At 37.6% G+C, this 15,775-nt stretch overlaps 1 protein-coding gene across 3 annotated transcripts in view; it reads right to left on the bottom strand.

The window, feature by feature from the left end:
* The window catches only part of UGGT2 (UDP-glucose glycoprotein glucosyltransferase 2), a 170,348-nt gene that overhangs the window by 65,103 nt on the left and 89,470 nt on the right, over positions 1–15,775 (bottom strand). For all 3 annotated transcript variants that reach the window (XM_027588084.1, XM_027588085.1, XM_027588086.1), the window contains 5 exons: positions 7,801–7,965; positions 7,317–7,440; positions 7,127–7,225; positions 4,933–5,027; positions 135–341 (listed from right to left, as the gene is read on the bottom strand). In XM_027588084.1, coding sequence (XP_027443885.1) covers positions 135–341; positions 4,933–5,027; positions 7,127–7,225; positions 7,317–7,440; positions 7,801–7,965 — 690 coding nt within the window. The remainder of the gene's footprint in view (positions 1–134; positions 342–4,932; positions 5,028–7,126; positions 7,226–7,316; positions 7,441–7,800; positions 7,966–15,775) is intronic.

Genomic DNA, 15,775 nt, shown 5'->3' with positions numbered 1-15,775 from the left:
TTGTATGAAGGAATGTTTATTATGCCCAATTGATTATACTTATTTATTGATTTTTTTCAGGAACATGGTAACACTGGCTTATACTTCTTAAATATGCAACAGATACTTATTATTCCAAACAAATAGCTACTGACCTCAGTAAGAAATGTTTTAATTTTTTCTCCGGAGTAAATAGCTGTAGCAGTTTCTTCCCTTGCCAATTTCCTGAGAAAGTTTCTCAAAAAGCTGTTTTTCTGTGTAAGAAAAGCTGCCAAAACTCCTCTAGAAATAGCTGTGTTCTCTTCATTTATTTTTGAAGTAGGATTATAAATAACCCCCAACCGACTATGAACACTTGTTTTCTGCAAAACACATTTATAGGTGAAAAAGATCAGTATCTCGTGTATCTTTGTACAGCTGAATTTTTTTCTTTCTCATCAAGTTTGTTCAGTTTACCACACAGCACCTTTCACTGTAGATGATTTACCACACAACATCTTTCTATGTGGACTGTCCTGAATGTGCAGCTACTAACATAGCCTAAAAACAGCCATTATAGTAACTCTAAGAGCTTCACCTCTTTGTATAAAGAGTGTTTTAGAATGCAGTGTGGTTTAACCTCTTTTTGTGTGTGAAATAACACATATAAAACAAGACACAAAACGTAAGTGTAGAACCCAATGAAATTAGCCCATAAAACTATAACTCAGGTGGAGAAACAGAGCACTGTAGGCAACCCAAACTCATCTCTCATATACCCTGCCTGTTACTACACCTTCCCACTTTTCTAGAAACAACCACTACCCTGTTATTTATTGGTTGTATCATTCTTGCTTCTTTCTGGTTTATCACCTAAGTTTCATTGTTAAACATTTAATCTATTTTGAACTTCATATAAATATAATCCTACAGTGTGTATTCTTTCCTGCTCTGTTTCCGCTTAACATATTGATTGTGAGATTTATCAACATTGTTTTGTGTGGCTGTAGTACTTTATTTTTTAGGACTGTACAGAATTCCAGGATATGAATATACTCTATTTTATCCGTTCTACGGATGCTGGGCATTTGAATTTTTTTTTCATTTTGGTACTCTACAAACAGAGCAAGAAGAATACAGCATCAGCCATGAAATCTTCTTGCCAGAACATGTTGAAGCTGAATCTAATTAAGCTTTAGACATAACTTCCAGTACAGAGGAGATATAAGGGCTAAAGAACAAGTTAAAAATACTACAAGAAAAAAAAAATCAGTGAAATTCAGAATGTGGGATTTTTCTACAAAGCAACTAGCTTGGTCTCTTTAAAAAGTCACCAGACAAAATGTGGATGTTACTGTTTTACAAGAAAAGAAACTAATGAAATTTAATAATGAAATGCATTGTGGGAAAAATGTTTGGGTCCTGGTTTGAAAAAAGAAAAGGCATCTTTGTGGGAACAATTTAATGAAGACTTAGTACTAACAATGTGAGAGTGGTATTGCAGTTACATAGAAGAATATCCTAATTCTTGGAAAATTCATGTTGAAGTATTAAGGGATGATATATGCTGATTTCTACAACTTTTTTTTTTTTTAAGATTTCATTTATTTATTTGACAGAGAGAGAGACACAGCGAGAGAGGGAACACAAGCAGGGGGAGTGGGAGAGGGAGAAGCAGGCTTCCTGCCGAGCAGGGAGCCTGATGCAGGACTTGATCCCAGAACCCTGGGATCATGACCTGAGCCGAAGGCAGATGCCCAATGACTGAGCCACCCAGGCGCCCCTGATTTCTACAACTTACTTTAAAATTATCTAGACCATTCCTGCCCTTCCCCCCACAAACATAATTAAATAAAGCAAATATGGCAAAATGTTAACAATTTATAGAATCTAGGTGTTAGGTATGTAAGTGTTCATTACATCAGTCTTTTGAACTTTGTGTAGTTTTGAAAGAAAATATGGTCTCCAAAAAACAGACCCAGAGAGCCATAAGGAGAGGCCCCAGTAAGATAAAGGCAGAAGTTGAAAACAAGCTGGCTAAAATGAAATGAAAATGAGAGAGGCTGAAAATATAATACTGGAAAGAGTGAAACTCAGAACTGAGTAATTCAATTAATGAACTAGATTAGGAGTCAGCAAATTACAGCCTGTGGGTGAAACCCCATCTGGAGCCTATTCTTATATGGTCCTCCAGGCAAGAAAATGTTCACTGGAATGATAGAGCTGCCCGAGGTCTAACAGAATCAGAGAGAGAGACAGATGAAAAGAGCTGTCCTGGGATCACACTCATCCCCAAGGGTCTGTAAAACTGTATATATTCTACACTGGCCCCACTTAGGAAAATGAGAATGGGGCATGGGACACACTTGAAGGCATTCCCTGAATAAACACTGCTGAATAAAAAGCTACTCTGAGGGCGCCTGGGTGGCTCAGTTGGCTAAGCATCTGCCTTTGGCTCAGGTCATGATCCCAGGGTTCTGGGATCGAGTCCCGCATCGGGCTCCCTGCTCAGTGGGAAGTCTGCTTCTCCCTCTACACCCTTCCCATCTGTTCGTGATCTCCCTCTTGCTCTCTCTCCGAAGTAAATAAATAAAACCTTAAAAAAAGAGAAAAAGCTACTTTGACCAGGCAACTCCGAGGAAGGCAGGTTTAAAAATAATTATTAAATCTATTCTGGGCAGTCTGGAAGACTTCATGCCAAAGGTTGGATCTTCTCAGGAGCAATGAGAAAGAGAAATTCCAAGACACTATTCCATGGGTGAATATGGGGCAAAATCATAAAATACCTGAACTGGGAAAGTAGCCTTTAAGTCAAGTACACATCCAACAGTAAAGGGTGAACACCTAACCACTTATGGGGACTTAAGCACAAACTTTGAGCGATAACTGGCTTTTGCTGACTCAGAGGCAGTCTCTAGGAAACCAAGATAAAAGATAAAAACAAGGAAAAAAGTCTAAGCAAGAACATCAGAGATAAACAATGAGAGGGAAACAGACTTAGCTCAGTCACGTCACTAAACAAACGAATGATCAAACAACGGGTAACCCTGGGGATGAGGTGATATTGGTATCCATATGTGCTCTGTATTATCTAAAATGTTTGGTTTTCAATAAAAAATTATGAGACAAGCAGTTAAACAGTAGAGTATGATTTATGCAAAGGAAAAATACCAAGCAGTAGAAACTATCTTTGAGGGGCCTTAGATAATGGACTTAACAAACATATAAATATGTTCAAAGAATTAAAGGGAATCATGTTTAAAGAATTAAAGGAGAGTATGGTAATAATAGTTATTACATGGAGAATAATAACAAAGAGGTAGAAATTATAAAAAAGAACCAAATGGAAATTCTGGAGTTGAAAAGTAAAATAACTGAAATGAAAAATTCATTCAGAGGGGTTCAACACATTTGAGTTGGCAGAAGGAAGAATCACTGAGTTTAAAGATAAATCCATAGAACTAGAATCTAAAAAACAGAATGTAAAAAGAATGAACAAAAATGAATAAATCCTCAGAGAAATGTGGTACACCACTGTAACTACTGGGAAAAGGCAGTCTGTCAGCTTCGCAAAGAACACGCCACCAGAAATTCTTGAGAAAGAGAAGGAAGAAGTGACGTACTCCACAGATCCCAAACACCCCTTTTTGGAATGTGCTGGTCTGAAGACCACTTAAAGAAGGCCACAGTGCGTTCTGAGATTATCTAACATGACATGAAAATTCTCCTAATGTTATATTTTGTTTAAAATGTATTAACTATTTTTGATGTGGTAGAGCACCTCCAAGATGGCCCCTAATAATCCCCACTTCTTTGTACTCATGCTTTGTACTCACTCAGCTGAGTCACTCCTGAATTTTTAAACCCCAGACACTGGGAAAAAGAAATGTTTGTTGTTTTAAGCCACTAAGTTATGGGGTAATTTGTTATCAGCAATAGATTTACACTTAGCTAATACAAAACAATTTCATAAAATATTTTGGTTTATGTTTCTTAGATGTTTATAATCTAAACAGATTTTTATGCTCCCATAGAAACAGAGAAAGTTGTAAGAGTTTCTTGGTTTTTCTTACAGAGAATGACATTTGGGAGGGGGAGAGAATTTTAAACAGGCTCCACACCCAGCACAGAGCCCAACCAGGACTCAATCTCATGAACCCTAGGTCATGACCTGAGCTGAAATCAAGAGTCAGACGCTTAACTGACTGAGCCACCTATGTGCTCTATATAGAAATGTATCTTACTGAAGTATATTGGTTTGTAATCTTCTAATAACAAAAAAATTAAGGTTGATTTAAAAGGCTTAAAATACTCTTCAGTGAGATAAATTTTTTCTTAAATAGAGAAATAAAGTGCTGCCTGATAATGTGATGAAAAATTGCTATTACGAATTGCTATTGGTAAAAAGCAGATTTGGGGTCATCGATGTAATGGTAGGGTCTAGAACCATTCACTCTGATTTAATAGCCTATTTATAACGGCCAAATCTTACTTTTGGCTGCTACAACAAAGTAACCACAAACAGGGTGGCAACAACAGAACTGAAATTTCCTACAGTTCTGGAGACTGGAAACCTGAGATCAGGTGCTAGCCTCGTCAGATTCTGGTGAGGACCCTCTTCCGGGTTACAGACTATTGATTTGTCCTTGTATCTACAGAAGATGGAAAGAAAGTGAGCAAGGCTCTCTGACCTCTTCTTACAAGGGCGCTAATCCGATTCATGAAGGCTCTACCTCATGATCTAATTAATTACCTCCTCAAGGTCCCACTTCCAAATACCATCACACTGCAGATTAGAGTTGAACACAGGAATTTTGAGGGGGAGTTCCTGTCTTAAGTTTCCTTAGCAACAACTTGAGGTACTTAAAATATTACTATGGAGGGGAATAAAGATTTAATGCATGTTCTTCATTTGGCTTTCTCAGAATTAACAAAAAATTAAAATTTTTGTAGTAAGACTATCTAAATACTCACCAGGAACTTTAATGCATTAAACAGTAGTTTTCGCCCAGATGGTTTGTCAAAATCAGCAATAATCCAGAGAGTAACTGAAGAAATTACATCATCCTCTGAAAGTTTCAAATAGTTTAGTCAAACTACCTCTTTTAAAAATCAAACCAAAAGCAGGGAACATTTCTAGTTAACAACATACATTAAAAAGTATTAAAATATTAAACTTAATTTTTAAAAATACGCAAATATTGCTAAAGATTATATACACATGCACATACACTGACATGCATATAAAAATACTAGGAGAGTGTTCTATAGGTTTATAGAAACTCAGATGCCAAAAAGAAAGAATAGTCCCTATGGGACATATCTGTGGAATACTTTTATTAGTAGACAAAAATTGTATTATGCTTATTATGTTTTCAATGTTGGCAAGCAAAACTATCTTCCAGCTGCAGCTACATTCTTTTTAAACTGACACTTATACCCCACTATATGTAAAACTAGATACAATAAAGCTATCAGTAGATATTAAAAACAGCAATATTTTATTAGCTTACAATTCATTTACTTTAAAATGTCTGGCTATCATTAACTTGGTCTAATCCACATCACCTTGTGCCATCAACAGCAATACAATTATTTTCTTCAGAAAAATTTGAAAATTTGGAAGACTTAAAGAGAAACAATTTTTAATTCTGAAGTCAGTTAAATGGGTTTAATTTCACCTAGGCTCAGCATCTGTCACCTGAAATAACACTTTTCTAGCCATCATTAAAACCAAAATAAAAAATAGAAAAATTAGTCCCTCTGATCACATGACCTACTTAAAACAAGTGCAAAAAATCTGCTATACCAAAAACTTACTCCTGAATAGAAGTGAGGCTTACAGTTACTACCATACTCAGTAATATGTATACAACATTATATAAAAACTGTAACAAAAAGGTTAACATTGAGTCCACATTGAAGCAACTTAAGAGTAAGGCGGTAGTGGTACATTCTTTTCAAAGAAGAAAAGTAAAGAATTTTAATGCCTCTTTAACGCCAGCACTTTTACCATCATAGTAAATTAAGAAATATTTCAGAAGTGCTAAGTAAATTTCTCACAACTCCATTATTTTACACATTTACATAATTGCAAGAAAGAGGAAAGTAGGTATTTCTCAGTTAATATTCTTTTAAATTGTTAGAGATTTAACAAAGGGCATTAATTATAGGCTAACTTACTCTGATATCCAGAGACAATTTTCGAAATACATCCCAGAACCTGATAAATAGATTTCTCCTATTTTTTATTCCCTGTTTCTGTTTCCTTTTCTCTTCACTAAACATAGTCAGGACCTTACTCTGCCATAACACAGAATTGCATTATATTTTATTATTTGTTGGATTTCTTGGAGACAGACCACTTTATGAACATAAAATCAAGGATCTGTTAGAAAATAATTCTGCAGCGATGTGGTCCAAACTTGACCCCACAGCATTCTAAAAAACTGGCTGTGTGGCCCCTGTTTAAAACTCTCATATATAAAAATATACCCCTTACTACACAGTTCATCCTATCTTGAGATCACTCTCACTGTTAGATGACTGCTTTATAACCTGAGATAAAAAGCAGCCTTCTCTTATCTTACGTGTATCGGCTCTCATTTTTCTCTCTAAAGCAAAGATGGTCAAACAAAGCAAAACGAAACAAAACCAACCAAACTCTACCTTTGTCTATCTGAATAAGTCACTGTCCTCTAATAAACTTGCGGACGGACCCACTGCAGACTCCCCTGTCCAGGCTAAATCCTATATCGGTCTCCCCTCCTGTTATAATCCTCAACATAAGCAAAAATCCAGATGTTGTTTAATCAGAGTGTGGAACTACTCTCCTCTGATCTGGGAATTATACTCTTACTCATGCAGTATAAAGTATCAGTTAACACAGTCCTGAAAGGGTTTTACCACCTTCTTAAAAAGGTGAAAAATGGAATAGCTTGCTTTTGAGAAAAGGCAAAAAACCAAGATGAATCCCTGTGCATATATGATCCAGTAGGGTCAAAGGCAGTTTCTCAGCACAATGCTTATATCCTAACAAACTACAGACTCTCTCAAAAACCAGACCCCTAGTCAAATAGCAACATACAAATTCATTATGCAACCACTTTACTAAAATCACAAATTTTGCTACTTTAGGAATAAAGTCAGGAAAATAAATGCTTATTACCTTCTTGGGTTAAATAATACATGTTCTCTGCTATTACAGCACTCTTATCTTGTGAATCCAAGAAAAAGAATGTAGAGAAATCTTCAACATCAGCAGTTACTGAAAATTTTCATATTAAATGTTAAATAACCAATAAAACATTCACAACTCAATAAACATTTGTAGAAAGTATATGGAAGGATTATTTTACCTGATGTGGATATTAAATTAAGGTACTGCCATTCTGTGTGCAAAATCAAAGGATTTACACGGGGTACAACATTATTCTTTTCCATAAGGAAATCAATGACATTTGTTTGATCATTTAATGTGCCCTACAACAACAAAAATATTACTTAGGTAATCTAGGCAATTTATATGTATATATTTTAAAGTTTTGCACAGAATACACTTAACAACTACTTCATCTAAAATAATAAATAAATAATGTAGGCAATTAGGATTCATACAATAAATTTTACAACAAATTTGCCTGTAAAAATTTGAATTTTCTTTCCAATAAAGCAGTTTTTGATTCAGTTATGCACAGGTAAACTTAATTAACTAATTACTACTTTTAAAGACACTGCTAAGTGATCAGGATGGAAATTTTTGCCATGAAAAGATGTTTTAATACAAAAAAATCACTTTTAGACATCATTTACCATGCATTTTTCTCATAAATGCTTACCTACCATGAAAACTTCCTTCTGTAAATTTATGGTTGCATCCATCATTCTGTGAAGAACACTTGTTTCCAGCTCCTCAATATTCAGCTGTTCGAGCTCAAAGGGTTCTCCATTATAAAGGGCTTGAGGCAAAGGACCCAGGCCAGTCATCTTATAAAAGCTTGCTCCTTCCTATTTAATTCAAAAATGCCAGAGAGTTAAACTGAATATGGCTGTCTGGAAAAGAAATGCATATGAAAAACAAGGGACAGACACTGCCACATTTTTATATGCCACAGAAAAAAATGTGAACTTTGCTGATTTCACTTGTCCTTTCCAAACATTTTTTAAAGGAAAGTAATTTACCCACATAAAGCAAGAATCAGGTAGCTTTTTCTGTAAAGGGACAGCTAGTACCCATTTCAGACTTTGTAGGCCATCCAGACTCTGTCTCAACGATGCACTTCTGATCCTGTCGTCCAGCTGTGATACCCAACACCTGGATGCATACCCACCGCTAGGTCCCAAGAAAACTGTGTATGTGAAGGCAGGCAGTGGGCGGGCAGGATTTGCTGACCCTTGTATAGAGTGTAACATTTAAAAAAAAACCCAAAACACCATTTACCTGTATCAGAGAGTCATTCATCCCGCATTCACCTGTTTAATAAACATCTGCTGAATTCATGCCATCGGCATGAGGCTAGACACTGAATACAGAGCTGAAAGTCTGCCCTCAAGCGGTTCACACAGACACAAAATAGATGTATGCGCGCGATTCTCTGGGAGCCAAGAAGAAACATCTAGCCAAGCTTGAGTAAGGAGAGGAAGGGATCAGAGAAGCCTCTGGGAAGGAGTGGCATGGAAAGTCTTAAAGGATGAGTAAACATTTGCCAGGAAGATAAAGTGGAAAAAGATATTCCAGGTGAAGTGAGAAAGCATAGCAAGGAATGGAGGAGAAGAGAGAATACAGCATATTTAGGCAATGGCCAGTAATTTTGTGTGTCTACAGTGGGCAGAGTTACATATGTGGGTGTGGTCAGATACAGGGGCAGAGACCAGATCCTGAAGGTGCTCAACATCTGGATTTTATTTTGTGAGTGATAAAGTGTGACTAAACAATTCATTTGCTATTCAAAACTATGTATTATTATAATTATTATTGCCAACATTCTCACAATTATTCTGTGAAGCTAAGTACTACCATCACATCCATTTCACAGATGATGACATATGACCTCCAGCACCACCCAGCTACTGCGTTTTATTTAAATTTTTTTTATTTTTGTTTTTATTTAAATTCTAGTTAGGTAACAGTTAACTGTAATATTAGTTTCTGGTGTAGAATTTAGTGATTTGTCACTTACATACAACACCCAGTGCTCATCACAAGTGCCCTCCTTAAAGCCCATCACCCAGTTAACCCATCCCCCTGCCCACCTCCTCTCCAGCAACCCTGTTTGTTCTGTTGAGAGTCTGTTTCCTGGTTTGCCTCTTTTCTACTCCCATTTTCATCTGTTTTGTTTCTTAAATTCCACATGTGAAATCATATGGCATTTGTCTTTCTCTGACTTACTTCACTTAGCATAATTGCTCTAGCTCCATCCACATTGTTGCAAATGCAAGATTTCATTCTTTTTTATGGCTGAGTAATATTCCATTGTGTGTGTGTGTGTGTGTGTGTGTGTGTGTGTGTGTGTGTGTGTATAAAATATATATATATACACCACATCTTCAGTCGATGAACATTTGGGCTCTTTCCATAATATGGCTATTGTTGATAAAACTGCTATAAACATTGGGGTGCATGTATTCCTTCCAATCAGTATTTTTGTATCCTTTGGGGTAAATACCCAGTAATGCAATTGCTGGATCGTATGGTAGCTCTATTTTCAACTTTTTGAGGACCCTCCATACAGTTTTCCAGAGTGGCTGCACCAGCTTGCATTCCCACCAACAGTGTAGGACGGTTCCCCTTTCTCCGCATCCCCACCAACACCTGTTTTTTTCTTGTGTTGCTACTACATTTTAGAAACAAAATTTGTACTTAGAGCTCTCTGACCAAGAGTCTGAACCCTTAATCACTATTATCTCTGCAATTATTGGGCACTTACGGTATATTAGGCTTATGAATGCATATAAATAAAATGCAAATTCTAACCTTTAATGTAGATGGGTACATTAAAAACAAGTGTGAATAGAGCATCCAGGGCTACCAAGGAGGGCATGGTCAGTTCCATCTAGGAAAAGGGCAAATAATGGTAAGTAATATGATCAGATTTGCTTATTTTAAAAAAGACCACAGTGGCAATGGTGAGAAAGAAGGGCATGGGAGAGTGTGCCCTGGGAATGTTGGTGAGGGACTCCTGCACTAGTGTGGGAAAGAAAAAGCAAGGGCCAAACAGAAATTCATGGTAATGCGCAAGGGGAGAATGAGGAAGTTTCTGAAACGTTCAGCTGGCAGGATGGACAGAACCTAACAACGTACTGTTTGGGATGGTATGAGAGAAGCAGGATGAGCATGAGACTTCTAGCATCAGTGGCCAGGGTGAATGACGATGCTACCCTCTAGGATAGGGCATAAAGAAGAAAAAAATGTTTGGGGTCCCAAGGAAGATGATGGGCTTGGTTTCGGATTCTTTTAAGATGCTTACGGGCAAGCCCCAGGTAGCTAGCTGCATACACGGGTATAGACCCAAGAAAGAGGTCTCTGCTAGAAATACAGGCCCTCTTCTGATTTACTCTGTGATTTCTAATTAGGCAACCTGTCCATTCCAAAAGCTTTAATTACAACAATTACAATTTAATTGTACAACAATTTAATTACAATTTAAATACCACAAATAAGCCAATGACACTGAATTTTATAATTTTAGCCCTGTTAGACTGAGTTCCTAAACAGGGGCTTAATACCTAATCTAACTGCAGCTTCAGTCTCCCTCAGAAATGTAGTCTTAACCCATCAGTCAGGAGTTTTTCCATCAGATCAGTACCAATGAGTCCACCACATGGGCCCTCTCCATCCCCCAAAGAAAGATGAGGTAGTCTGCCTGGTAAGACCCTTGCTTTTCCCCTAAGGGAAAGCCACCTTGACCAAAACAATCCCTTTTTTTAAAATTTATTTTATTAACATATAATGTATTGTTTCAGGGGTATAGGTCTGTGATTCATCAGTCTTACACAATTCACAGCGCTCACCATAGCACTTACCCTCCCCAGTGTCCATCACCCAGCCACCCCATCCCTCCCACCCCCCACCACTCTAGAAACACTCAGTTTGTTTCCTGAGATTAAGAGTCTCTTAGGGTTTGTCTTTTGCTAATAACATTCCTGCCCCACCCTCTGATAAAACCTTCCACTTGGTTTAACTCCTCAGTGAATCCCTCTATTTGCTAGACGGGATGCCGTCCTAGTCATGAATCATTTTAAAAAGCCAGTTAGATCTTTAAAACTTACTGGGTTGAATTTTTGTAAGGGGAAGCGTGTACTGACACACTAAAAAAAAACGGAACTTAATATTTCTGAGGAGTGTTCAGTATCCTTAATCTTTACAAAGATCCTTAAAATTTGTAACTTTAGTAGACAATGACTGCAGACACCTTAAAATAGTAACACCACAAAAATACTCATTTCACTACTTAACTCTTTAAAAGTGGGTTTCTGATTAAATATGGTAGATTTATCCACACATGTGCTCATCTCTCCTCTCCTCACACATTTCACTGAAGTGAGAATATAATAATAGAAAATATGAGCCCACAAGGCTCAAGAAAAAACAGGAGAAAAGATAAAAAGCAGGTAAGCAAAGTAAAAAGGGAAGTCACATCTGTTTAGACAGAAGAGAACGTGAACATTTTTCAGCATCCCTGGAGACATTCGGTGTCCCAGAGGGAGGATGAGAGCAGAGTGCCCAAATGGCCGAGAGTCTGCACACAGGGTAGTTGTCTCTCAACGCTGCAAAGCCACAGTGTCCTGCTTTTCTTACTCTCTGCAGAAACTGAATCACAAAGGCTAGCTTGGGTGACAGCAGGCGGAGAAAGGGGATGGAGACCAGGCGGGAGATTAAAGGAGAGTGCCCATCCTTCACACCCAGGCGGTGACCACATCTGTTCCCGCACATATCTTGTGCCCTCACCTTCGACACCTGCACCCTCTCCACCCTCTCGTCTGCCACATGTACTCCTTCTAAGAGCAAAATAAATAATTCTTATTTGAAGAATCTGCTTTAATCGAGAAAGTCAGCTCAGCTCCCCGAGTGAGGCTCACCAACTCATAAGAATCATGTATTTGTCATCAGCTTTTTAGGGTTTCATACTGACATGTGGAAAGATAACCAGATATCATAAGACATTTGACAAATGCTTCAAACACAAAAGAGAGAAATCAAAATGAAGAAAAAAAGGGAAGATGTAGAGGGCAGAGGTAATGCAGGGAGAAGAACACATCACAAAATTAACACTCTTAGATAAAAAAATATATATATATATATATATATTGTGTCCATGAAAGAAAAACTGAATGCTATAAAAGAGGAATAGAAGAAAGATCTCCAGAGAATTTTTAAAAATTGAATGAAAAGGACAAAGGAATACAAAAAGAAGAAAAAGCAAACAGAGACTCAACTGAAAAGATTCAGAAAGGACAGAAAAAAATGAAGGAAAACATTAGAGAAATAAAGAAATTCCCAGAATTGATGGACATAAATCTCCAGTAGAAGGAGCTCACCAAATACCCAATACACTGATTGAAAGAGGATCAATACAAAGACATACCGTCATGAAATTTCCAAACACCAGGGAGGAAAAGATTCTAAAAGCTTTCAAACTGGATAAATACATAATTAAATAAAGCAGAAAGACAAAGGAATTAAAATCAGAATGATAACACTGGTCTCCGTAGCCTACTAGAAGACAGGAGATAGTAAAGACAGCCTCCAAAACTTGGAAGAAAAAGGATCATCCAGTCCAACTACCAATAAGATGGAAATGTAGCATAAGATTTTTAACCATAAAAGAGTTAAAGTATTTTTTCTATCATGCATGTTTACCTGGGAGAGGAGTAAAATCAGAAATAAATCATAAATAAATAGGAAAGGCATAGTACTCACAAAACCAGAGATAAAGCAGAGACCTGTAAAATGAAGTGGCAAAGGCAGACCCAGAAAGGAAGGAAGCTGTATTCATTCGTCCAAAACATGACCAGTTCACTTTAGAGAAAGAGTGGGCATGGCTACGGAAGAGCATTCTAGGGGCTGGTGTGAATGAAGAAGGTGCTTGTTTGTTAATTGCTGTGTTTATTTGTAAGAAAATTTCTGGATAGGTTATCTGTCCTACCTACTATCTGGATACATTTGCAATAAAGAAGAATACTATGGAAAACGGGTAATAAAAAATGAAGTAATTCTTAAAGTTAAAAAAAAAACAAGTTGCTACAGTATTTGATTTACTAAGCAAGGAATATTTAAAAAGTCACACACACTAAATATTCACTTAACCAAAATGTGTTAAAAACAGACCTGATAATCAGCTGGTTTGCACTGGACAGGCTTTACCACTTCTTGAGGTATTGAAATATATCTGTACCAGTTGGTAAATAGCTGCTGTCCTGGGATGGTGATCGCCCATGAGAAGCACCTTGACCTCTTTCCCAGACCCTCAAGGTCAACACGATTCAGCCACTACAGGGTGACCGTCAGCACAAGGGCCTAAAGACTCCACTCCAGCTCTGGGATCTGCTTCCGGTTGACTCTCCGACTGGCTGCTCTTGAAGCCACAACATTTTTTAAATATTTTAAGTAATGCCCCTGGACTTGGAGAGACCAAGTGAAGGTAGGGAGGTAGAAGAGAGCTCAAGCCCCAGTCACTATAACAGGAACTCAGCAAATATATCTAAAACTTAAGACTTGCAAATACAAAACTGGAGGAATACAAAAGAGTAAGACCCCTTTTCTTGAAGTATAGTCCAGCTGGAGACGACATTTATATCCACATATGGTATGAAAGGCAAGAAAGGCAATTAATGGGAAACAATACTATTGGGTTGTGAATTCCAATATTTGATGGTAACATGGTGTTATTCAGATGACATTTTTATGGCATCTGATAATAAGTATCATGTTTTGGCTCTGTAATATCTCAAATTCACTTGTATCACAGCAGACATTACTGTTATATTTACCTACAACAGACACGAGTAAATGAATCCATTTCTTTCCATATACAAGTTAGATTATGAATAATATTTTAAACTTTTTAATATATTACACTGAAATAAACAGCTTCAATATTTCTTGCCAGCTGTTCTTAGGAATGTATTTTATTTTAATGCACTTAACAGCCTCAGGTACACAGGTGTTATAAAAGGCTTTAAATACCATAACTGATTTGAACCAGAGAAGGGTTCTTAAGAAACAAAGCACACACAACTTAGTAAAAAATCAGTAAGTAGTATCAGACTCATTTTAAAAAAGGGCAAATCAATCAGAAAAAAATTTTTACTCTCCCATAAGAAGTGGTTCTTAGTATCACCATTATGCATCTATCGGTCATGCTTAATAGATACGATTCTTGCACAAGTGTCAGTCCCTAAGGAAAGTAAAGTCTGAATAGAAATTGTGCTCTACCAGTGAGTAGCAAGCAGAGAAGAGCCCACTTCTATTAAAAAAGAAGAAAGAAAAAGAAAAGCACAGCATGTAAGGTCTAAGTATGGAATTACTTCCAGGACTCCTATCATTATCACTCACCATCAGCTGATATTAAAACCCAAATGGTGCAACCTTTTGCTTTCAACCTGTGCAAATAGGATCCTTAATATTTAAAAACTCACTGTTTTTCTATTCCATGAGTTTATATAGTCACTACAGGAAATTTGTGTTCCTTCTCCCCATAAGAGTACCTGAAGAGTACGCATAAAAAATAATTTTCTTTCTAAATTTCCTTAGCTTGTGATTATTTTATTATAAGAGATGCCTCCATGCAACTTTGGCCCCAAAAGAAAGTTCATCTTGGTTGCTTTTTAGTTTTGTTTTTCATCATATGAAAATATAGTAATGAAAAATATCAATGAAACTCATTCTCAGGTTAGAAATTATCATTTGGAAAACATTCTTACAGAACTAAAAATAATCCCTAATTCCTACCACACTGGCTTTTCAATTGCACTGGGACCCCCAGACCTCTGGCTTCCTGGCTTCGCTTCCGTTTCTAAGCAGCCTACACATGCCCCAGAGGTCTCCTCACAGGCTTTGGGCTTCTTATGCCAATGCCACATCCAGCTCCTAACATTTCAGCCTCACAGCACTTTATCCAGCTATCTTCCTTCATTCATATGCCTGATATTTTGGACTTTCTTTAAAAAGAAAGAGATTGATGCTCCTGTAAATTTATGGTAGGCAACTCCAGCAGTAATTTGGCATCATAGCCATTTTTATATATGGCTTCACCATACTGCCTTTCCTAGCCCCCAGAGCAGCAATTTCTAAAACCTCACTGCTCTCGTGAAGTTCCATCCTACAACATAACCTTCGTTCTCAGATGGCCCTGCCTCCTCAGTCATGTCACTCAGGAGATGTTTACTGACGACACACTATGTTCCAGTCGCTGGGCCCTGGGCCTGCAAGACCCAGCAGGAGACATGATCCCTGCTCCCAGGGAGGATGCAGTCCAGGGAGAAGGTAGGTAATGAACAGCCCACTGTAACCAGCATTATGCAGGAGTGTGCAGTATTAGCATGTGATGTTAGCACGAGCAACTTAATCTCAGGTGGAGGGTTAGGAAAGGCTTCCCAGAAGTTCTTCCCAAAGTGTTACTTTTCCCCCAAAGTAACATTAAAGCCAGGAGCTACAGAGAAGCACACACAGGCTAGAAGAGAAGGGAGGCAGAGTGCATGAACCAATGGTGGGAAAAAGCACATGAAGGCCCTCTGGTGAGAAGTAGGAACCCACTCGGGAACCTGAACTAGTCTCCCTGCGCAAGAACAAAAGAGCAAGGAAAAGAGTCATGAGAGG

The sequence above is a fragment of the Zalophus californianus genome, chromosome 3 (assembly GCF_009762305.2).
Source record: "Zalophus californianus isolate mZalCal1 chromosome 3, mZalCal1.pri.v2, whole genome shotgun sequence".
Lineage (NCBI taxonomy): Eukaryota > Metazoa > Chordata > Mammalia > Carnivora > Otariidae > Zalophus > Zalophus californianus.
The sequence above is the reverse complement of the archived record's forward strand: the minus strand, read 5'-3'. Positions and strand labels throughout refer to the sequence as shown.